Here is a 25,041-nt window from a genome sequence, read left to right as displayed (position 1 = left end):
CGGTCAACGTTCTCATGAATGGACTAGGGATTTATATAAATGATCTTTCATGCGCTCTTCCAAACAAAAAATCACGACAAACAAATGTAGAAATGGATGCGGGTCGAAATCAAGAAAAGCGTTGGTGAAACAGGATAGTACGGGATAGGAGGGATGCAAGCCCCGAGGGTTAGAGCAAAAAATAAAATAATCAACTTGGCTGTACTTTTTTAGGATGCACCAAACACCCACAGCGAAAATGCTATGAGTATGTTCAGGGCTGCACCTAGGATAAGTTATTATGTAAATACGTTTCTTTATTGTATTAATTGTATAGAACAAACTATAAGTAACAAACACTTATCCGAGGTGCAGCAGCAGATCATATTTGTTTGCGATTTGTGTCATAATGGATGGAGGCAGTCAAAAAACATAAACATAACAAAAGGAACGATAAAAATTAAAAAAAGATTAAGATGATATCTGTGAAGCAACATAACTGAATCTATCCATTATGTTCGATGGCACACTAATAAAAAAGCTGATAATGAAATGGTTGAAGCAGTTGTGATTGCCCGTTACATTTTAAACAGGCACTGCTTTATCCATCCATCGTTTCACACCGCGACCTACTGACACAGCTCGTGTTTCAACTCGATACATTTACAATTTTAATAGACTATTCTTTTTCACTTTCTATGCCGTATTGAAACACGACACTGCAATTTATCGGAGAAATCGAAGTTAACTGTCCAATCGTATTTGCGATCATTACAATTGCCAATTGGATGACGAGTTATTATGATAAAGAACGAAGAACAAAATTGGTATGTTATATCAATAATAATAATAATTTAAAAGCAACTGAACTTTAAACAGAAGTAATTAGCAACACAGTTAAAAGTACTTAAAATTAAATGAATCTATGTTAAATGAACAATGCGGGGATGTTTTATGAGACTACCACGAGAGATCACGGATACAATTGGACAACAAGGTGTAACTAGCGGATGATGCTCGACATACCACGTCGGCAAACAAATACATTTCCGACTAGCAATATTTCTTAATCGAAAATGTATTTACATGCCTACCAACATGCCCAGAGAATGTATTTTTGAGATACTCGAAAATACACGCTCAACCTAGCACAAACCATACCAACACCAAAAAACCAAGGAAAGTAAATGTGTTCCAAGACACTTTATGATTACATGGCAATCTTATGGTTCATGCTAGGTCATAGGGGAATGCAATGAATGCAATGTTGTTGGTGTTAATGACAATATTGTAAAGTGAGTATAGCATCTCCGTCATTGCATAAGTACTTATTATTAACCAGTATCTGACAAGTATTGCCAGTAAAATCCGATTTTTTAGAAATGCTATATTAACTTTACAAACATGTTTTTTAGTGTAACAGTTGATTTATTACTTAAATTATTAATCCAAACCCCAGCCAAAACATACTGAGTCCATTGTCATCTTTAATGTAATACATGTTTGGCAGAAGTTTCAGATATTAACTTGTAAGTTAAATAAGAACTTAATTTAAAACTTGGTAGTGTTTGATGCAAAAAAATCCAAGGCATGGTATAATAATGAATGGTTTGATAATGAAAATGAATTCAGTATGATTGTTCGATGGTTGAAACGGAATTGGTATTTAATGAATGGTAGGCACAGTGCACATTATATTTTGTATATCATCTAAAGTGGTGTTTAACACAATGTTAATTTGTAACGACCATTCATTGAACACCAAATGACACGAGCGTACACTAACACATAAATCCAAACGAGATCATCCATTAAATACGCATGAAAAGTTACATATCGCATGAAACCTGCAACTCATGTTTAATTATCGTAATAATGCACATCGATGTCGATCAATTAACAAGTAGCCGGTCGATGAAAACGGTCATACATAATCAATCATCGACCAACATACCGTAGAGGACCTCGGTTTGGATCTACGCGCGCGTGTCCGCGTCCATGTGCGTGTGTGGGTGCGTGTATGTATGACGCGCGGTGTCGGGGGTGTGTGCGCGCAGTACCTGGTCCTGCTGGTAGGCGGGCGGGTACTGCTGGTACGTGGAGTAGTCCGCGGAGGAGGACTTGGAGAGCGCGGCGGAGGACAGCGCGCCCGTGAGCGCCGGCGCGCTCGCCGCGCCGCCCGCGCCGCCGCGCCCGTACATCTCGCCGCTCTCCGACAGCGGCACGTACGAACCTGCGCCATTCATAACTATACATATCTCCACCGCCTTGTAATTGCAGGAAGCCATTAAATGGCCTAAACGGCTGACATTAATGGCTGTCGTAGTATAATTTACGCGGACCGCCACCCACTGCCACAGTATAAGGATCACTATAAGTATACTTATACTTATAGTGGACAGTATAAGTATACTTATACTGTGCCACTGCCGCGGTTGTGAGATCCTCAACAGATAGTACACGCTGCGCGGGTGGCGGCAAGAACAGCCCCTGTCACGACGCCGTATGTATACAACCTTGCAGCCACGCATCCCTCGATCACATTAAACGATGGCAACGACCGGCGGTTTGCGTCGGACGTAGTAACGAGTATATTTATATACCACCATCATTTATTTTTAGTTATTTTAACAATGTTAACTATGGTAAAAATAGTATTTCATTGTACAACTTTCATTAATTCAAAAATATTTATTTTGAAGGTCAGTTTCATAAATTTATATGGATGATAGTTATATTAATCATACTAACTAATTAAACTAATTTCGTATATTTCAAATAAGAAGAACAAACTTCTGTAAATATAATTAACATTTCGAGGCCACACCACCCCCATAGCATATTTTTTATACATAAAATTACAAATCATCTTCGCTAATATCATTATAGCAGAGATGATTATTTTCATTTCGCAACTTATGTATTGTAATAAAATATCAAGATTGCTCCTAGCTGTGACACCTTGCCTATCAATCATTTTTATTTGACGAAGAAATAAGAAATAAAAGCCTATCTGTGAAAACGGAAGGTTCTAGAATGAATGAATAAAATTTGAAATAATGCCAACCAACATACTGTTCCACTCCCAACTGACAAGTTTATCACAACCAAACGACTACTGGCCTTGACAAATCGCAACATCTACTTTAGACTGATTTTTGTTGACTAATAGTTGACAACATAGAGGTAGTTACTGTGTGGAATGACTAACCGGATCCAGTAGAGTTGGAGTTTTGAGCCATGCTCCAGTTGGTCCAGCTGCCGCCAGTCGACGCGCCCGCCGGAGCGGAGCTGTAGTTGGCTGTGGCACATACAATATTTACGTTAATATGGCGTTTCGTATTCCCGGTTCTTATAAACCGTAAAAATCGATTATATTACGACGAGCCACGTTAATTTTGAAACTGAGCGTCTATCAGTATCGATTTTCTACTCGATATTTAGTCAACTAATTCTAATCTATGATATTACGGAGTGACAGAAAAGGAAGAGACGTTAGCGGTGCCTGCTAAGTAGCAATTTTGTTATTAATCTCTAAAGATTTTTTCATTCTATGTATACACTAAGCCTTCTATTATATGTTTGATCACAAAATACCGAAACTCTCACGTAAATTATGCTGAAAATGTACACATAATGCCAAATTTTACGTACTTGAACTCAAATTCGTGTACTTTGTGTACACAATTGTGTAATGTTTGTGCATATTTTTGTGATATAGATTTTTATCGATAAACATTTTCCGCAGTGGTTGGGCTGGTCGAAAAATCTTCGGATTTGTCATATGTGTCACGGAGACAAACGTGACCTTCCAAGATAATGTACGTACAGATCCTCTCAGAATCACTGATTAGCCATTCATATTTCTTTACAAATGGTTTTATTCAATATATCGAAAACTAGATAAGCCAATATTTATTAAGCAAACTGCAAGCGAAGCTAGGCTTATATACGTCGACTGATGCGAAATTTCTTATGAGCCAGAGACAAGGGATATTGGCTTATTGTAAAAAAATATTGACCATAACTTCTGTTTTAAAATGTTTGGGATGCCAATTTGTACAGTTATTGTCGCTAAAAGGCAAATTGAAGGCTGATGGGTCCTGATTGCATGTATTGCGCATCTTACTTATAAGAGGTTGCTGGTATAAGTAACAGTAGCAAGATAATGTGATGGCCCACACAATCTATTTAAATATGTTATGCACAGAGATTTGAGTTGTCGGCTGCATTTGCTGTGTACAGCTACGAGGGTGGCGTGGTGTGTGGTTGCGAGCGCATGTATACCTGTTCCAGCTGTCCGCGGCCGCCTGCATATGCTATATATAGGAAAAATACATGAGCAGTGTAGTTTATATGCGGAGTGGACGATGTAGATGTAGCTCTGGGTAGCGGCTGAAAATTCTGTGTGAAGAATAACTGGGTGGTGTGCTGGCACGATGTGGGCATAGTATCATAGATACTATAAATGCTGGGCCTAATGTGTGTTCCATTATATGCAAGTCCACCAAAGCTAAAAGCTAGCTTAGGGCTGGTTAGGTGTAGCTTGTGTAAGGTGAGCTAGATAGAATGTGTGCAAAATTTATGTATTCTTCCAAGGGCAAACGTGACGAAAACTTGTAATGTTAAAAACAATTGAGCGATAAGGGCCAAAAACCCATGTTATCCGCTATTGAAATAAGTTCCATTTTAAATAAACATTTTAAATATCCATTGCTTATAAAATTATAAACAATTACAAGAAAACTATCTATAAAGAGCTAAGTATAAACTTATTTGCAAATAAAATTGAATATAATATTATGTAAAAAACTTTGTCTGGAATATAATCTTAAAATTACACTAGAATATGATCTATAATCCATTTGGTTCTAAATCGGTTGTTCGATATTCATCTATTCTGAAACGAACATATTTGATGGAGTACAATAGTGTAATTACATTAATTTGAATATTTTACAGCTGGTTTATATTTTCGTTACGTTGCTCAGAGGCCCGGTGTCAAGTATAACACATTCAACATGTACAATACTTGTGTGTGCGTGTTTGAATATCTGTATGAGCCTTTTTCCTGTCATGCGGGTCGAGTTTGCATGCGTGTAGCATCCACACGCGTAAATGAATCCGCTGTAATATATTCCCGAATATGAAAGAAAAAGTATCAGAAACGATAAGGTGCGAATTATATGTACTCATATACGGCTCAAATCCGTACGCGGACAAAAATTCACGTAACAGTAGAAAGGCTATACACGTACGTGTGCACGTTCACCCGTGCATGTGTGTTTGTATACGCGTGTATGTGTGTCTACGATTGCGCGTATTCATGTGTCAGGTAGCGAGCGTGTGTGCGTTCACGCGTGCATGTGTGTTCGTATATTCGTGTGTGTGTGTGTTCGTGTGTGCGTGGTGTCCACGTACCGTAGCTGCCGTATCCCTGCGCGGGCGGCTGCGCGTGCTGCGTGTAGTTGTTGGTGGCGGGCCAGGCGGGCGCGTGCGGCGGCGCCTGCGGGGCGGGCGGCGCGCCCCAGCCCTGGTAGTTGCCGGGGCCCGCGCCGCCGCCCGCCGCGCCGTAGCCCGCGTACGACGTCTGACCGGGCGACGTGCCCCAGCCCTGGTACCTGCGCACGCAAACACCGATCGTTACGTACTTACGTATGTGCCCACTTTTCACACAACTAGACGACAGATGGCGCTATTTATATTGAAGTTTTCTAAACATCTTGCACATACATATGAAATATACTCCTCTTTCTTTCAATAGATATTGCCTGCTGGAAAATCTCTTTTTGCCAAAATATATCATTATTACGACCAGGATGGGCAAGATGTAGGCTGGAGAATGGTGAATGGCTATGAAAAACCGAATTTCAACACAAATTACCATTTACTTTACTATTCATGCTTAAACATGAGTAACCAGATATATTTCTGACTCAAGTACACAATTGCCGGTATTTTTATATTGTTGTGATACAGATTGAACTTAAAGCCACATTTACGATTATTTGTAACGCCCTTGTCCGAGCAATAATCGTGTAGTTCCCTGACCTCGCATTCCGCGACACCTTCACAGTTATTCATATGGAAATTATTTAATAAAAGTGTATTTAGTTACTTGTTCTAGGCTTATCAATAACAAGGCAAAGAAAGGTGTTTGAAAATGATTGCCTTTGTATCCTAAGAAATATGTTGCGTTGTTACAGTACAATCACTGAAGACCCTATGCTGTTATTGTGCACACCAAGCTGTACAACTACAAAATGTGTACACAAGGAACAACACATGTTTCGCATTTTAAAATATTACATTGTGTTTTTTTACATAATTTATACCATGTTATTCTATAATAATATAAAAACAAAATATATAACAAATTCAATTCAGCAACTCTTAATGTAGTTGATTTTGCTAGGTAAGCAATTTTAAAAGGACAAATCAACAACTTATCGTATAACAACAGTGCAGCACTCACCCTTGCATGATGTTAGGGCCGGCCATGGGCATGTTGATCGGCGGTCCACCCATCTGGCCGTTGTGGCCCTGGATCATGTTGATGGGCGCGGCCTGCGGCGGGCCCCACTGGCCGGCGGCGGGCGCGTCGCCGGGCGCTCCGCCCATGCCGCCGCCGCCCATGCCGCCCGAGCCGGAGCCCAGCTTGCCGGAGCCGTCGCGGGGCTCCGCGCGCTTGATCTCCACCTGGGTGACCATTGTTAGTACTTTAGCGCTTATGTAGGCAGCTACAACTTCGTTTTTAGCAGGCTATGATGCCAACTTAAGCCTCACGGTAATAGATTTTAGTCCATTTTATACCACACCTATCTTTGCTGTACCTTTGTTTATTGTTTTAAGAAACCGACAAAGCCATAGTTTGTTAAGGTGTCACTTACATTTCTATTCATGTTAAGCAATAGTAAACATATAATATTGTTACAGATGAGTTCTTGTATCCAACAAAACTGCATCCTGTCCATTTACCTCATAAATAACTAAAAATTATTTCCCCCGATTCCAAAATGTTGCCTCACTACATTACTAAAATTATAATATAAGCCACTGGTAATAATTATTTCCTGTAACGTTTGTTGTATATGAAAAATCTCTGTTGGAATAATAATTGTAATCAAGACCACAAGTTGAGGAAAACATTGGATATTAAATGTCCATGTCATCATATAATACTGACAGTCCAATACTTGTCATCTCAGTATCTTTTACGCTTGTCTTGCAAGTTTCCGTAGTTACGAAATGGCATGGATAAATGAACACAGATAGAGGTGAGTATATCAACAATATCAACACAATGTTATACATTTTGTATCATATTAATATTATAAATGTATGTTCACCTGCTTATTTTAGATACTAAAAATGATACCTCACATTTATTATATTTTGTACATTCGTTAAATGAAACGTACATTAACGTACATTGTTAAGACCTACTTCATACACCCCGAAAATACTTAAGGTTAAATATTGAAATAATGATCGTGTGGGACGCTTCGAACGGAAGAATATGATTAACGAAAAACGAAAATCATTTAAACAACAATGTCACGCAATTTAAGTCAGTCTAGGAGCGAAATCTATGATTCAAGATTCCGATCCAAGCGAGCATAAAACATGCTGACGTCGGTTTACACTCGTCTAATATAAAAATTGCAGAAATTTACTATCTGGCATAAGGCAAAAGTCTTATATCTTCTTTACAAACCGCTGCAGCGAAATGTCCCATTTAGAATTTTAAACCGGAATGAATCAAGTAAATGTGAGCAGTACATTTTAAGTCTTTCGTGTTTAAACGTTATGCAATGCGAGGGTTGCAATGTGGGTCGCATTCTGGCTCTTATTATACCTCTTGACGCGTTATGAAACTATGCAAACGGTTATAATATAAAGTATACATTAATTCCGTGTCGCAGACTTTGTAGACCGTGTCGCATACTGGGAGCAACAAGTATAGCAAATCTGCCTCTTGATTTCCCACAAACATCTGAACGTACCGGCAACACATGTTGACGGCACTGCCTGGATGTGGTTTAGACAATGAATCATACAAAAATAAAACATCTTATTGCAAAAAAAATACATCAAGCTAAAAAAAATCTAACACTTTAAAAACAGACAAAAAGCCACGAGCGGCGCCTACAAGTTTCCGGTCTCCCAGAGTCACTGACTGTGGTCACACATGCGGGGATATAGGTATTACAGCAACTACACAACAAAGCAAAGGCATTTACCTAATATTTCATGCTTTGAATTACTTTTCCTCATTTTCTTAAGATACAGTACAATAATATCAGATTAGCAATATTAAGGTTTATCAGTATTATGAAAAATATGTGCTCTACACACATTCATACGATTTGTAATGATGCGCGCGTGACGTCTTCAGAATTTTCCCCGCATATCTTAATGAATTTTATGATATAAAAATATTACGAACTGAACTAGTTCAACGGATCAAATCCACGATCAAACGCGATCTAAATATAGTCGTCGAATGAGTTGCCTCTATTTCGGCTTGTCAAAATATAAAGAAATATATGTTTCCGATACGAAATGTTTCGTGTTGAATGAAACCATATCCGTGCGGCGTTTCTTTACTTTTAATTTGAAATTCGATACTGATACCGCTCGAACGAAAATTATACGTAGAACCGATCGAAAATAAGACAAAGTAACTAATTCATTTATTTATACTTTATCAACAATATTAGCAATTTTGCAAACAGAGCACCTAATGTATTCAATCATACAGCAACACGAACATAATCTCGGAATAAAAATTTGAAACCTAATTTTAATTATCAGACTTATTACGGCAGGTATTAAATGATTTATTTGACATCTAAACTGGGTTACAGTTATCAAAATATGTCGTATTTTTATTCCTAGATCTAACGCTAATTACTAAAACTGTATTAAATTAATCAAAATGTCTGTAACGGGTGTACGGGTGAACAGAGAGCACTCTTACATAATTACCCGCTCTCAACGTGAGCCGTCTCTAACGGTGATAATAGGGCTGTATTTACGAGAATAAAATTAGGTAATATCGAAAATAGACTCACCTGCTTGCCGTTAAGATTGATGAAATGCTCCTGAGTCACTCTCTCGACGGAGAGCTCGTCTTCAAACGACAAGAATCCAAAGCCTATAAACAAATGAACAAGGTTTCACGTTAATATTTTAGCAAATTAATATTTCAATGTTTAATACTAAGTGATAATTGCAACCTATAGATCCAATCACAGATGCATTGTGTTGTCATTAAAGGTTTGTATAGCAATGCCATACACAAAGATGTCTCTACCACACCTTTCACACCAAAACACGGCACAAAGATCGCAGCCATAAAACAGACATAGGAGTGGCAGTTATATCCTAAGCAGAGAAGTCTACTACAATATTAACTTTCATTTTGACTTTGAAGTTTGTTGTAAAAGTTTATTTGCCTTATGTAAGTTTATTTTCCTCATCCGACTTTAGTTTTAGTATCTCAGTATCTGTGCCATTGACATATATTTTTCTACCACCCACAAACGGTTCCCATGGTAACCTTGCGTCATGAAAAGCACCAAAAGGTACACACCAAACTCATACATTTCAACAGTTGCACTCCGCTATCTCATAATCGACATCAAACTTGCATATCCCACTCACGCCAGAATTCGATTATTATCGCCTTCGGCTTGCGCATGCAACGCGAATTCAAATTCCCGGTGGCTTTAAATAGAATATTTGTAGCAAACTTTGTAGACTCTGGATGCATGGAGCACACGAGTATATGCTGGTAAGCTGTAATGTCCCACAAACATCTGAACGTACCGACAACAGGTAGAGTTGATGGCACTGCCTGGATGTGGATAAATATATAAATTATGAGAAAGAAAGTTAGTAAGAAAATAGTAGTAAAACTTTTAATGAGTCAGAGTGTGAACTTTTACAGCTTTAATAATTTTTATAAATTCTACCTAAAAATATTCAATTTCAACAATAAATAAAAAGACCTACACAGACCTCGTTTAATACTTCAACATAAAAACCTAATCTAATGTACTATTATAAGTTGATTAAATAAAATAAATAATGTCCTATTTACGTCTAATTATATTTCTATGTTGACAGTACACTTGGGTACCGTCTGTCTTATCTATAGATAAGCATAAGCATATTTATATTGCCTAAAATGTAAACCAACTCGTCAAATTTCTGAAGCATTATATCCAAGCAAATAAAAAGACGCAACGACAAGTTGTCATAAACATAAATGAACGAGTTATTGGCTGTCAAACACACAGTATCACTAAGCTATCAGTAAAGTATTATGTATGTAATACAATAAATTGGGTATTATTATGTATACAATGACATCAGTCTTCATCATAAATAATATTTTTTATGAAAATTATTTTATAATAATTTTGATAATAAATAATAATCGAAATTATTTTATAATAATTTTGATAATAGCCCTTATGGATTAATTTAAAATACAATTTCACTGTTTTAATTCATAAAGGTGCGACGCTACCATAATTCAAAGTAAATTTTCAACAGGTGGCAAAACTAAGAACCAACTTGAAATAAGTAGTTTGAATATTTTATCGCAGGTATCGAAGTACAGAAAGCTTTCAGTAACTCTATTTTGAGCATAGCAACCGCTGAAATAACTTTAGATTATCTGTTTCTTTGACAACAAGACGAAATACAAGATGCAATTTTGCTGCCAATGAATGTATATCCAGAACTTTGATTCATATCCTATACTGCGCGTTTGACACACACTTAGCCGCTTTTATTCAAGGTGGCGGAAGATACCGGAACTGAGGACAGAAAGGCAAAGCCACATCCGAAACTAGTCATAGTATAGAACATAGATGTTCAATCTGTTGCACTCTTGACCCCAACCGGCTAGGCAGACGTTGACAAACGAGGTATCGCCGGGGGCGTCTCAACAATGCGGGCGACAGGATAGGTGAGGACGGGCCTAATCAATATGTCACGTGGGAAGGCCAGCTCCCACGATTGCAAAATAATATATTATTCATATTATCAATATATTAATGTACTAAGGGACTGCCTCTTTGAACCATAAAAATTTACATACTAACTTGAAGTTTGCAAATTAAATATGCCCTTATTTTTTATTCACACTGTGAGGACGTATAAGAGGCAAAACGCTATAATTGGCATATTTAAGATACACATGTGAAAGTTCTCATAATATTTATTTCCTTACACTAAAACGTAACCTTTCAATATCTTTACACATACCGTGTTGATCTTTATTTAAGCGTATGCTCATAATTAAGAACGCAAATTTTGTGAAAGTTGTGTTCACATCTAATTTAACACATACCTGTTTACATAATGAAAATTAATTACGTATTTACAGCTCTGAAGCATTAAATAAAAATTTCGAAATCGAAAGATTTAATGTTACTTGCTTGGTGTACAAATATTGCAGTCTAAAATTGATTTGTATTTTATATTGATTCTGAAAAATAATATTCGCTTAATTTTCGCTAGCTTACTACAATCTTCGAAAGACCAAAATTTTGCTTAGCAACAATCTAACTGCAATTTATACCATCTAACACATACCTTGAGATTGAACAATATAAAAGATAACTTTACATAACTTCCCCGTTGACCTTTATACTTCATTCTATGAGTTAACACCTTGTCAGACAGTACCGGCACAACAAGAACGAATTTATGTAACCTTACAAAACGATACATTTCTATGGAAACCTATTTATACTGTACAAAGATAATCGGTAAAAAAGTATTCAAAAATTGTAACTGTTAAGAAAAAGTAAAATGACGAAACTGGGGTCTAGTACTTCTTATCAGCAGTCTTTGCATAACATACAAGAAATCCAAACAAAAAAGAATTTGTCACGTAACAAACTTACAACACATATTACAGTCCCGAATCTAGTGAACCAACATCAATACTGACCTCTAGACTTCTTCTTCTCCTGGTCGTACATGATGACGACCTCCATGACCTTGCCGTATCTGCCGAAGAACACGCGCAGGTCCGTCTCGGTGATGTTGGACGGGAGGCCGCCAAGGAACACCTTCGGGTAGCCGCCGCCGCGCTTCGGCTTCTGCAACGTGCGCGGGTTGCACGGCTTCGGGTCGATTGTCCTATAAAGAGAGAACTTTTTGAACTTTTTCCTACCATAATTACAATAGGCTTGACCTTTAACCGTAAACGTGACCAGCTTATCGTCTGAAGAGGATAAATCAGCACGTTTATTAGGTAAGTAAACACAATTTTTTTTTCTGGGCAAGCCAGGTCAAAGGGTACCTTTACACGTACCAAGATAACTTTGTGTACATATTTTCTGAGATATCCGAAGCGAAACCTTGCGTAGATGTGTAAGACTAACATTATTTCTAAACTATGTAGTAGATGTAATTATATATAGAACATGAAAATTTATAATTAACCACTATTATTGGAGTTTAACTCGAAACAAAAATGTACGTTTTAGAATTTCACAACCACATTTTTTGATATCCTCGGTTGGATGGAACCGATAACGATTGCCCGAATAATATTTAACTAATTGTCACATATGAAATGTGTTATAAAGCATTGTTGCAAACATTGTAGACTCAAAACGCACAATAGCGTTCAAGTATATGCTGGTTTGCGTTTATATTCCACAAACATCTGAACGTACCGACAACAGACACGGTTGACGGCACTGCCTGGATGTGGACAAGAAAGACAAAGGAATTAAAAAAGCGGCGTCTCTTGATTGAATAGATTCGAAATGGTTTCAGTCATCTTTATTGCTCCGAGAGGTTTATTTTTTATATAATCATTGCATTGTGTTAAGAAATTAACCTAGGCATTTACGTAATGAAAATCTGAACAAAGCATTTAATCTCTAGGCAAACGTTCTGTTCAAATGGCGCTATTTAGTGTCTACTTATTTCACTGTCGCAATCTATAACTACACAAATAAGTTTCTAGCATTAGAAAAACTGTCAATTTTTGTAATAACAATGATAAATGATCAAGCTATAATTTATTTAAGCAACCGCACATGCCGGGTTCCCACTGTTCTATTCAAGGGGTAGCAACGCATCTTTGATAAATACATGATCCTACGCTTATTTTCACCCATTCCAGAACCGGAACACATCCCAGACATGCAATATGTAGTACAGAGGACTATTGAGTTTTGACCAACCGACACAAAGGAGTGCTACATAGTAAAATATTTCAAGTGAATCTTCATCGTATAAAGGACATATCACTCATACAATACGTGTTGCGCTCGCCTACAAAGAAATCACGAGCGCCAGCCTAACCGAACCAATTGACATCCAATTAAGCCGCCATGTACCGCTAAAGCTGCAAGGTTTTAGCTGTAAACGTTTGCAATTCTTATTATACTCATCTCTTTCGTTTGTTTGTATATGTTATTACTATAATACTTATATACTATTATCTGACGTCATGTAATGATAACTACAATATAGATCGGGTTATACAATTTGCGTTTAATGTACGGTTATGTCTAGAAACATATAAATACGAACAAAAAATAATATCGTACTCGCACCAATGTTTATATGGACCTAATACTTCAGACATTTTTTTGTATTATTTTAGAATAAAAATCTACATTTTAAATCAACATGAGCTATAGACTGTTTGTATTAATAATACGTCGGTAAAAACCGCACTCTATTATCTTTATTGGCTTCATGATTGTGACTTACTTTGTACCGACTGACTTGAACATTAAATAAGTTGCGTGTGAAAAAACATTTAGTTCCATATTTCTTTGTACACCAAAAAAGTGTATGAATGCATATTGGACACTATCACGCCATCTTCGCATACATTAAACGTTACTAATCTAACGTCGAGATCAATGGTTCTATTCACGACGGCATATAAAATGGATACAGAAATGCCTAACTTTTTACATGGAAAAATAACGAGCGTATACACTTTTGTGACGTAGATATTTTTCTTTGAAAGATAGGCAATTGATGTGTTGAACAAATAAAAACATATTTTTATTGTTCGCGGTATTTTATTACCGATTATTCTAGTATTATCCGAAGAAAAGTTTTATTTATTTATACGGAGTAGTAATGGAGGATGTCGTTACAATGTAGTATTCTTTAAATAGGCAGAATTGTAAGTATTCGTTGGACACTTTTACAGTTGATCAAACATCAGATGGACCGTATTTCAGTTGACAAAATGTACAATAAAAAGGTAATTAGGATCAAAATATCTGTTCATGGACTCAATTCAACACCTACACATGGGCATGTATAACGTAAAGTGCGTTTATACGCGTTTTCTTACGATCCGCATTCAATTCGTTGCGCTCAATGTCACTTGATACGTCGTCGCGTCCGGAGTACCGAGCGTTAGGATTAATGTCGCCAGATTTCTTCGACCACGTCTCCGATTCAGAGGGGTGAAAGGCGGTGGCGCATTTTTAATTACACATGCGTATAAAATCCGAGGGGGAACTACTCTGTACAACAGTCATTGGTTAGTTAGAACGCCCTCTCTTTAGCCATATGTTCCCAAAATATCTATTTATAGTTTTACACTGGTAAAAGTAAATATTTCTTGCATTGGGTTCAACATGTATATTTAAAAGTTTATTCACTGATAACAAATTCTATTGTTATTAATTTGTATGCACTCTAACCATTAATTTGTATGTGTTTAATCTTGAGTCTCATAATAATATGGTGGAGATAACATCGCGAAATGTGTGCGAGGTGGCACAAAGCACAAATACGTCAATCTCTTACAATTGTCGAGACGTTCGCACTTCCGCTATTCTAGTGTTATCTGATTTGCGCACAATACGGCCGGAAATATGTCGCTAGCAAAATGAAACCCATTGTTGACACCAACAGAAAAATGAGAAAATAAGTCAGATTATTTACAGTTATGAAAATAGTCCATAATTATGCACTAGACGTAGATAGGTATAAACTATCACATATAATAATTATTTTTCAGTGTAATGAACGCATTAGCGGTCTGTAAATTTTATTGTCGCTTTGTTAATATCACTCTCATCAAGAGGTCGTCGTCAGGTCTCATCAAGATTAGATATTATAAGTAAAACAATTATGCTGCGACAATGTACTCTCGGTATCTCATATCGGAGTAATAGCTCGTGTAATCCGAGGTAAACGGCCATCACTTAACGACGGAAAATGTACCACCTAATTACATTATTTATGTCAATTCCCGCAGTTTATTAATATTAACGGTAATTTTGTAACAAATAACATGTCTAACATTTCGTCACATTTTGTTCAACGTAAGATTACCGGCGCACGAAATGGCTGACGCGTGCCGCCATTTTGTTAGAAGTTTACGCAACGATTTGTAATATTTTTTGATAAATCAATTACGTACATTTTACTAAATTTATTTTTATTCAAAGATAGATTTCACCGAAAAGACACGTTCATGTAATCAAAATGTTTACATTCATGTTTGCAATTTTGGTTTAGTGTCAAAGTCAAGTCGGCCAGTTTATTTCTGTGTAATTGGGTCACATTTTACGTGGCATGACAGCGCGAACGTGGCTTGTAGCTTCAATGCAGAAGCAGCTACTGTAATTAGCAGAATTGATACTAAATATGAACTATTATAACGGTTTTTAAATTAATTCTCAATTAAAGACAAAATTGTCATGTAACGTCATAAACCGTTACATTCCATAACTGGTTCGCTCACCAGGAGGGTGCTGAAATATGAATGTTGCAACTGGACTGCGTTATTTTGATAGGGATTAACAGGGGTTAGTGAACTCTTTGAAAGTGGCACCTTGTTGAGAAGGACCAATAACATCTCTTTGGTGATATTTCTATTTTTGCGTTCATAATTCGCCTTAAATACCTTAATCTAATATAATGAAACGTTATGTAAATTATAATTAAAACTTTTCATATAATAGCTTTGCCATTGCCTACAATAGCCTTGAATATTTAATTCAATACCTATCTCTAAAATTATAGAGGTATCTGTGTTAATCTAAACGCTGTACGCCAACCCAATTAGTTATCTGTCAAAATCAAGAGGCCGCCATTTTGTCAACGTTGACATAAACAAAAGCTAGGTCAGCAAAAAAGTCATTACATTCTTCTTTGTTTAAAAATTAAAAGTTTAAAAACCTATTGTTTTCATGAAAACCACTAGCATTACGTCCGCTTTTTTATGAAGGCTTATTTCATTTAATGCAATCTCTCGCTAGTGATTTCGCCTGCTCCTCCTCTTAATCTATACCATTCCTGGTTTTCAAAATTTGCCTGGACGGAAAACATTTTATATTGCAAAAATTTGACAAAAAACAATTACTTTTAACTCAAAATATTATACACTTCAATTTTATTTATTAGTATGTATCTTTACGTTACTATATTAGCCATTATTCCACTGTTAGTTCAATGTTAATTAAGTGAACATCAATCAATTCAATTGCTAGTAGCAAAAACGATTGATATTTGAAGAATTCCCCTTATACAATAAATAAGTAACACTGTATTTCCTTTATGTTAATCGTAGGTATTATATGTTGGTACTGTATTGTAACTAAACTGATTAAAAATTGAATGCATTATGCTACGTCGTGTACCAGTACGACCGCAATTGACTGGTGCGTGCGGTTTCTTGAGAAGCGTATACATGGAATATGAACATATGTGAACATTCAATATTTACTTACATTCATTACAACCACAACACGTCAATACAACTGTATTGTGAATACACTTAACTTGTCAACTTTAGATCCCAGATAAAAAGCAGTGGATTCAATTATTTATACCAATACGTCAAATTATTTCTTAACTGGTTATATGCGAAAAAGACTAATTTCTTTAGGATTTCATGTACTTCAAATACTACAACTTTAGGTGTAATACCTATATGCAAAACCCGCTAACTGAAATAATTATTGTGATTAAATTAACAGAAATTATTTTGACAGTAATGATTGCAAATATATTTTAAATCTTACTCATTCACCGTTAGCATATTAATGTTCAATCAGTAGTAAGTACGCAAGACTCAGAGCATATCACTATCTGAGCATATCCCCCACCTGCCATCAAGTTGATGGGGCCCGTTCTGCAGCACGACGTTCACTAGCGAGGGCTCCGCGAACGTGACGAAACCGAAGCCCCTCGAGCGTCCCGACTCGCTGTTCTTCATCACCACGCAGTCGATCACGTCGCCGTAGCGCGAGAAGTACCGCTGCAGATTCTCCTGGGACGTCTCCCATGACAGACCGCCGACAAACAGTTTTCTAGACAAAATGTTTTATGGTTAATTATATGACACAAATCCAGGAAAATATGAATGTATTGAATGCCCACAGTCTTAAATGTAAAACATATATAACTTATATATTAGTTGTACCATGACTTAATATTAGTATAAATTAATCGAAGTTTATTTTTACATGGTTATCTCTCAGAATTCTAAACTGTGAAGAACAATAATCAAAAAGTATGTTATAAATTTAATAAAATAATTATGTGTATGAAAGTTTGCTTAAAACTTTCACTTTCCATCCATTTAACTTGGGAGAATTTGGTGTCAAGAGTTCTTCCTAAGACTGGCAGTATAAAGTTGAAGCAATAAGAGAGAAAAATCTCTGTAGCTGCTAACTAAAGACTACAGCCTAAACCTGCTACTAAACACTAGTATTATTTATTATCATGCTAGTATTATATTTATTCATTTTAGAATTCAAAAAACATATTACAGCTACAGCTACAGCAATTACAGCTGCTATCTGTTTATACAGTGGTTTTATAGGTGATTAATTTGTCATAATTATTTATGTTTGAAGTAAAATCCATGCATACATATTTAAGTATGGTATATTCTATAGAATATGCATATTATGACAGTAATTTAGATCAGAGACCACTAATAAACGAATGGAAAGTAAAAAGTGGCCAGTGAATTGAACAAACATTTCCAATTCAGAGTTGCCCATACAATGAAAAGCAGTTTTATAAATCTAGGTTTATAGCGATATTTATCATACTTAATGTTGTAATTCTAGGTTAAAGAATTTATTTAAACGTTAAAGCATTTCAAATGTTTCATCAAAATTAACAGTAGAAATTACAAGAAGTCATGCACATACCATAATTACAATCCTGGATTTTCCAAAACACTATGTACTATTTTGGTTTGAAAATTCTAAAATAGTTAATTTGTCTTATACCTATAAAGTAAAAGTATAGGTTGTATGAATTTATTTAATGATTTACATGCTGTGCACTTACAATGGCTAACAATGTTCGTGCAATGTACTTAGTAACAAGACTAAATTGTCCTTGATCAATTTTAAGGCCAGACTCCCATTCACAAGCTGCATATAGATATAATGCTTAGTATTTGAGTCTTAGGTCTAAATCATAAAGTTTATTTTGGAATATCTTGTTATTATCATTTGATAGCACTGCTATTAAAAATTCTAAAATGCCCCAGAATGAATGGAAGAAATCTTACAAAATAATTATTTCACATACTAACTATATGCATAAGAATATACATAAAATATTTTAAAATGTGAAGTAATTATTGCTAATCTCACACAAATAGGGTTTTTGTTAGTACTGAAATATTTACACCTTTTTTTAGCAAATGGACTTACAGTCCACCTGATAGTAAGAATTCATCTCACTTCTACTCCATATACAACAAATTTTATATCTGATGATCACACACGTTTTGTCGGTCCCGAGGACTAAAATATTCAAATATGAAATTTTAACATTAAATATGGATAATTGAAATGATTTTAATATATTCCTTTGAAAAATACTAAATTATAGACCCCCATGCAACAACAAATCTCTCATTACAGTACTATAATTATAATAGCAAGAAAAGTGATCATTTCAAAACTAATTATTAGGAACTAAAGTGCCTAGCCATGCATTATCTATATCTAATCTTTACTATCTCAAGACAGTTATCTGATCACTTGAATTAAAGTTGTGAGCCACTTTTTGCTTTCACTTCGGCATATTTTAATAAATTACATGAAATTAATTTTGGTGCGAAGAGTTGGTTTTATAAATATGAACTTTTAAACGTAATTGATACCCAAGATATTATATAGAATACATGTTAATGCCTGAACCTTACAGAATTTCTTATTCTTAGAGATTGCTACCCAAAGGATCTCATTTAACACAATGAGTTATATGTACATGCTATTAATTATTTTGCAATGTCAAAATATTTTGGTAAAACTGTTGTAAGTACATATGCACTCATTCTTATAAACATACTAAATTTAAAAGTTCACTCTTGCAAAAATCAATACAAGGTCTTTGACCTGCCGAGGGCATTGACATCTGCTTCATTATCTACAGTTAGGAATTTATGCTAAGTACAACAAAAACTGAGTTGAAAAGGTGAAACATTGCAAACTTTCCAAATAAAAATAGAACATAGAAAACATAGAAGACTACTAAAATAGTTAATTACCTCAAAATGGCTAAGTTTATATAAATTAAGTTAAATAATGAAAAAGCTGTTTAAAAGTTTTAGTTAGGCCATACTAAAGTTCATTTTTATCTACAGACATTAAACATGCCAAGGTGCATTGAAAGACTAAATAATTATATATTGATATAAGGAAATATACAACAAAAACACAAACAATACAGAATTAATACAGTAATACAATACACACAATTTTAAGATACGCAAAATGATAGAATAAATTAATTAGGAAGACTAAGCATTGTCTTTATGCTCATATTTTGCACTACATCTACCTCATGTTTGTTTGTATAAAAGTATATAATATTTATGGAATTTTTGATGTTTTCTTATTATTATTATTTACTTGAAGAACATAGTGAAATCTATCAAATCTCAAAATATATTCTTACTACATTGACCCAAATTCATAGTCTAATACTTTATCTGCAATGTTTAAATAAAATGTGATAAGCAAGAATGTTTAAACTTTAAAACAACAAGGTGAGGCTAAAGTCAACTACAGAATAATAATAACAATATGTTTCACAAATATATTGGACACAATATTTGCTCCAAGTACATTGGTTATGAATGATAAACTTTACATCAATGAAACATGTTTGTGTAGACCACATGGCATAACTGCATGCTGACTTAGCACAATCACTTATCTGGTGAAAGTAACATTCACTTAAATCCAACTAGACCACTGTTTAAAGCATGGAATTTTTTACCTTATCTGTTCTAATGGGATGTTATTGTAGTAAATGACGATACTAGGTTTTTTCACTTTAGTGTAGATATTCTACTCAATGTACTATATGTTAGTAACACATTATCTGGAACCGTATGGTTGCCAATAACTGAACAAGTGAGGTTATGAAGTTAACTAGGTCCTATATAATAGAGGCGAACAGAGCGTTGACGCGTCAAAGGTTAATTTGCAACACGTCGGCGCGGAAAAAGCAAACATTAAAGTAAACATCTCCCATTTTTCATACAAAAATCGAGTTTACAACCAAATCTCCACAGCTTACGTAGGTAGCTGTATGCTAATGAATCAGCACGTTTTAAGAGTATCGCAAATCACACTCAGCTACGCGGCACTTCCAACATTGCTCCATTAACCTCATTCATAACGATCGCGCCGATCAAAATCATTAGAAATCGAAAAAGGACAACCAAATACGCGACTAATAATGCCTTACCGCGAAATTCGTGATAAGAGAAAGCAGCGATTAGTCACAGAAAGGTTAATTTTACGTATTGCGACGCGTTCTCGCGTAGATGGGTTTTATGAAGACTAGTTATATAAACATCTGTATGCTAATATTTGCAATCAAACATAATAAGATGCTTAAATATGGCAAAAAGACTTAATAGGAAAGTAAAGCTGCCATGATCGCATACACGCAACTTGCACGGCTAGGCTTGGGGTCGCTGCCCGCTCGCCGGTAAAAGGCTAATTGAGCATACGTGAACTGTTACCATGTCATTCATCAAATACCTATAATTCAGCATACTTTACTCATAAAAATTAAGTAAAATCGTACAACACAACAAAACGTAACGCTACCTCCCAAGCCCTGCTGGCTATTCGTGAAATGCGACACACCAAACGAACATGCAGTTTGACCTATTATAGTTGCCGTCCCTTGGAACAGCCTAAACTAAAATTTAAATACACAAAAATATGCTCACCCCTTCTCGTCATCGTCCATGTCTGGATTCATACGCATAACTTAATACTAATTAAAAATAATGGTTGGCACCGGTAAGACACCCAAACCACACAAGCACAGACCCACACGAATGGTTATGGCGGACCAACCATATCCGCTTTCTCAAAAAAGTCATGGAAGGAGGAAACTATCAAGTTGGAACTGACATACTCTTATATTTTTAAGTGCACAGTATTTAATAAAATGTATAAAAATTAACCAATAAAAATTGTAACAAAATATTATAAGTACAAAAATAACTATATTATTACAAATAAAATTATCTTTATTTTAATAGTTATGAATTTGATCAGCGAAAGTGAAATAAAGTTATTTTTATTACACAAGATGTCAGCACTAGAATAATTAAGTATTGCCAGCATAGAAAAATATTATAATTATTTTCACATTTATTAAAATAATGTTATTATAATAATTTTATTCTATTATTAAAAGCCAATGTTTCTTCGATGTTATTTATAATCATTTAATTACAATTTACAATTTTATAATCAATCACTAGGGATGTACGTTACCTCTACATTTTTTTATTGTATAAATAGTTGACATTATTATCCCCAAACTTTTCTGTAAACTGAGGTATTAAGTAAGTTAGTTGAGCGTTTATTAAAATAAAGGAAATATTTGCATACTTCTTTGACAAACTTTCAGTAAAGTTTTATATTTCAAGAAAAAATACTATAAGTTTGAAAAAACTTAGCATCATAAATATGGTATGGACGTGAAAACTTCCTATAATATGTATAGGTTACTATATTCTTTGGTTAAAACATTCACAAACACGATACTTATTAAATTATTTTGGTTTACTTTTTTAGTTGAGGTTCTATTAACTCTAGATATTGCAGTTCTTATATTTTTTTCAACACAGCTCACTTCATTCCATCTAAACCTACTGTGTTATCGTCATTTACTTTGCTATACTAGCGCCATTTTGAAGATATATGTATCAACAAAATATGTGAGTCGTTTCACGAATTCACTGTGTTTTTGTCAAAATATTTGAAGTAAACTTATATCATTTATATTCATAAACGTAACATTATATGTAACATTAATTTTAATGACATGATGATGATATATAATAAAGTTAATGTTGATTTTATAAAAATGAATATTCCTTTTATATTTATTGCATATTCTTGTTTGGCACTGGCTATTTGGCTGGCTTAGAATATTAAATCAGGCTTAATAAAAGAGGCCCATCATTTACGTAAAATTTGTTTTTATGAAGTAAATCATACGCAATACTTTTTAATTTAAGTGCTGGTAATAATATAAATTCAACTTATCTCATTCGTCAATATCGCCACTGATAATTTACGACCTGTAAAAAGACCTACTTTATCAATAAATTATCTTACCTGTTCGATATAATAATGTACGTTATTTACCTACACAGTATAAAGTGAGTTTATTTTACAAAATGGTTTGGGATTCTTGCAATATAATTTTTAACAGAAATGGTCACATATTTTATACCGGTGATTTGGTTACTGGGACAGTGGTACTTGAGTTTAAACGGAAAAAGCATGTAGAATGTAAGTTTACTCATCGTTTTAATATGTCACTATACAATACGTGGTTGTTATTTTGTTTACGGGCGATATACCAACTGTTTATATTAACTACGAAGAACAACTACTTATATCAAGGAAAATAAAATAAACTTTTTTCATTTTATTATTGCAGATATTGATTTTAAAATTATTGGAATAAGTAAGGCGTCTTGGTCCAGAGCGTCACCAACACTTCCATATATTAAATTGTATTCTCAAAAATCAAAGATCTTTGATGTAACTATTGATATATTTCGGGATATAAATGGTAGGAATAAAATCTCTAATAACTATTATAGCATATTATGTATAATTATCAACATCTCTTCATAATTTGATCTCATCAAATATTTTAGGTATAAAGGTCAATCCTGGAATGTGTACGTACCCATTTGATTTTATTTTGCCGCCCCATGCACCTTCAAGCTTCAAAAGTTCAGTGGCAACAGTAAAATACTTCATTCAGATTACTAGCAAGACATCTTGCAACATGTCTAGAACAAAAATATTTCCGATGTGCGTATTGAGCAAAATAAACGTAAATCATTTCGAAGAATACAAGGTAAAATATTTTAGTTACTGTATATAATTATCTAGCAAAATCGGAGTAGATGAGCATACCAAGACATGCATATCACCAAACACATATATATATTCTTCTTCTTCGAGTTCGGGCTAAAGAATATTGCATTGAATAGAATGAGTGCATTTTAGCTTAACTGATTACCAGCATTAATGATTTGTTGTTTTAGGTATTTTAGAATTAATTAAATTTTCCTATGTTTATTGTTTATTACGTATGTACGTCGGTCGTACGTACGTCGTACGGGTGGTTGGCAAATGTTTAGTAATATCCTTCCGTCCAAGAAATGCTAACAATGATGATGATAATGACGATTGAAATAACTCGTTTTGAAAAGAAGAGTTATATAGATTGATAATGTTATAGGGTAAATCCATAATTAATGAGGAATCTTTTCGACTATTTAACATCGATAATAATTATTTTAGGTGCCTACTCTATTTGAGTTAAGCAAAACATTATGGAGTACTGGAAGTATCTCAGTATTTTTTAAAACTTATCGAGGATTTACATTTGAACAAAGGCTACCATTTGAAGTCATAATTAGCAATGAGAAGAGAGTAATAATATCAAAAATTAGAGTTACACTTATACAGGTAAGTTTTGTGTATCGTGCAAACGATTATGAACTAATTATTAGCATTTAATTTTGGATTACAGACACATTTGAATTTTGTAGTTATAGATACGTAGTTTATTTGCTATGGTCCATGTGTCCCTATTATATCGTACTTTTCATTGAAGGCAATCCCTCAGGACAGGACTCATAATAGGTACGCACGTGAGTCATAAGGGACATATCCCTTATTATTATCTTATTGACGCGAATACAATAAAAAAAAACATAAACTATTACCTTCAACTTAGGTTTTAATGTTTCAGAAACGTAATTATACAGTAACGTCAGGGCACTACGATGATGAGAAGGCAGTATGTAAAGTAATACACACAGAATTTACAAATGAAAGAAATGAGACATGTAAACTTTTCATGGACGTGCCATGGATTTCGCCAACAAGTTTGAATGTGACTGATGCTATGATAAATATTTCGTATGTTTTGAGGGTAAGCTTAATTTACAAAAAAAAAAAAGAAAATTGGCATACAAATGTATGTGAAAACGTGAGTGGTGTCGATAAAAATATCGTAAATTTGATTTTCAGGTGGAGATATGTTTCCTGTTTCATCTTACTCTACATAAAGATATTCCTGTAATAATATCAACGATTCCAGTGTTACATTATCCTTTTGCCACTTAATAGATCACCTATATAATTATATTAAATAAATACATAACAAGACATATTGTTATGCCAGGTGTACATACTCGTCCAACAGAGACAAATAGGCATTACGAGCATGTAAACAACTTACACAGGCTTTCTGCAATCGCCACGATGTTCGTGCGCCCTCCGCTATATGTAAGTTTTCAGCGTTAATCAAGGGATTAAGCGTCTGTCCTCGTATGTTGCGATTACATACTCGTTATTGCTCAGTGAGTTACTCGGCTTATTGTTCGCGAGTATCTAAATCTGGCATTTACCTTGAGATAAAGACTATTATTATTATATATATTATTACATAATTATGATGTTAATAAATAATTATGAAGTGGTTGCAGCGATATCTCTTTATAGA

General features: G+C 34.7%; 2 protein-coding genes across 6 annotated transcripts in view; one reads left to right on the top strand and one right to left on the bottom strand.

Moving 5' to 3' along the window:
* Positions 1–21,380, bottom strand: part of Hrb27C (Heterogeneous nuclear ribonucleoprotein at 27C) — a 32,656-nt gene extending 11,276 nt beyond the window's left edge. For 4 of the 5 annotated variants that reach the window (XM_073081735.1, XM_073081737.1, XM_073081738.1 and 1 more), the window contains exons 1-8: positions 21,221–21,380; positions 17,109–17,312; positions 11,954–12,144; positions 9,057–9,139; positions 6,455–6,678; positions 5,401–5,600; positions 3,191–3,280; positions 2,040–2,212 (exon numbers count right to left, since the gene is read on the bottom strand). In XM_073081735.1, coding sequence (XP_072937836.1) covers positions 2,040–2,212; positions 3,191–3,280; positions 5,401–5,600; positions 6,455–6,678; positions 9,057–9,139; positions 11,954–12,144; positions 17,109–17,312; positions 21,221–21,258 — 1,203 coding nt within the window. In that variant the 5' untranslated portion in view covers positions 21,259–21,380. The remainder of the gene's footprint in view (positions 1–2,039; positions 2,213–3,190; positions 3,281–5,400; positions 5,601–6,454; positions 6,679–9,056; positions 9,140–11,953; positions 12,145–17,108; positions 17,313–21,220) is intronic. The other variant, XM_073081736.1, reaches the window with a different exon arrangement.
* Positions 21,381–22,390: 1,010 nt separating this feature from the next.
* LOC140749077 (arrestin domain-containing protein 3) lies at positions 22,391–25,040 on the top strand. Its single transcript, XM_073082094.1, has 6 exons — positions 22,391–22,802; positions 22,954–23,088; positions 23,177–23,382; positions 23,832–23,999; positions 24,286–24,468; positions 24,567–25,040. The coding sequence occupies exons 1-6, from the start codon at positions 22,688–22,690 to the stop codon at positions 24,660–24,662; spliced, it is 903 nt and encodes a 300-aa protein (XP_072938195.1). The 5' UTR covers positions 22,391–22,687; the 3' UTR covers positions 24,663–25,040.
* The last annotated feature ends 1 nt before the right edge of the window (position 25,041 follows it).

Source organism: Epargyreus clarus, unplaced genomic scaffold, assembly GCF_041222505.1.
Source record: "Epargyreus clarus isolate Ecla_fem2 unplaced genomic scaffold, WU_Ecla_fem_2.2 ptg000017l, whole genome shotgun sequence".
In the NCBI taxonomy this organism is placed as follows: domain Eukaryota; kingdom Metazoa; phylum Arthropoda; class Insecta; order Lepidoptera; family Hesperiidae; genus Epargyreus; species Epargyreus clarus.
This window is presented reverse-complemented; position numbering and strand designations above follow the sequence as displayed.

Coding starts and splice junctions, on each gene's coding strand:
- LOC140749077 (XM_073082094.1), top strand. CDS start 22,688: ATGGTTTGGGATTCTTGCAATATAATTTTTAACAGAAATGGTCACATA. Junction 23,383..23,831: donor ATCATTTCGAAGAATACAAG/GTAAAATATTTT, acceptor TAATTATTTTAG/GTGCCTACTCTATTTGAGTT. Junction 24,000..24,285: donor TTAGAGTTACACTTATACAG/GTAAGTTTTGTG, acceptor TTAATGTTTCAG/AAACGTAATTATACAGTAAC.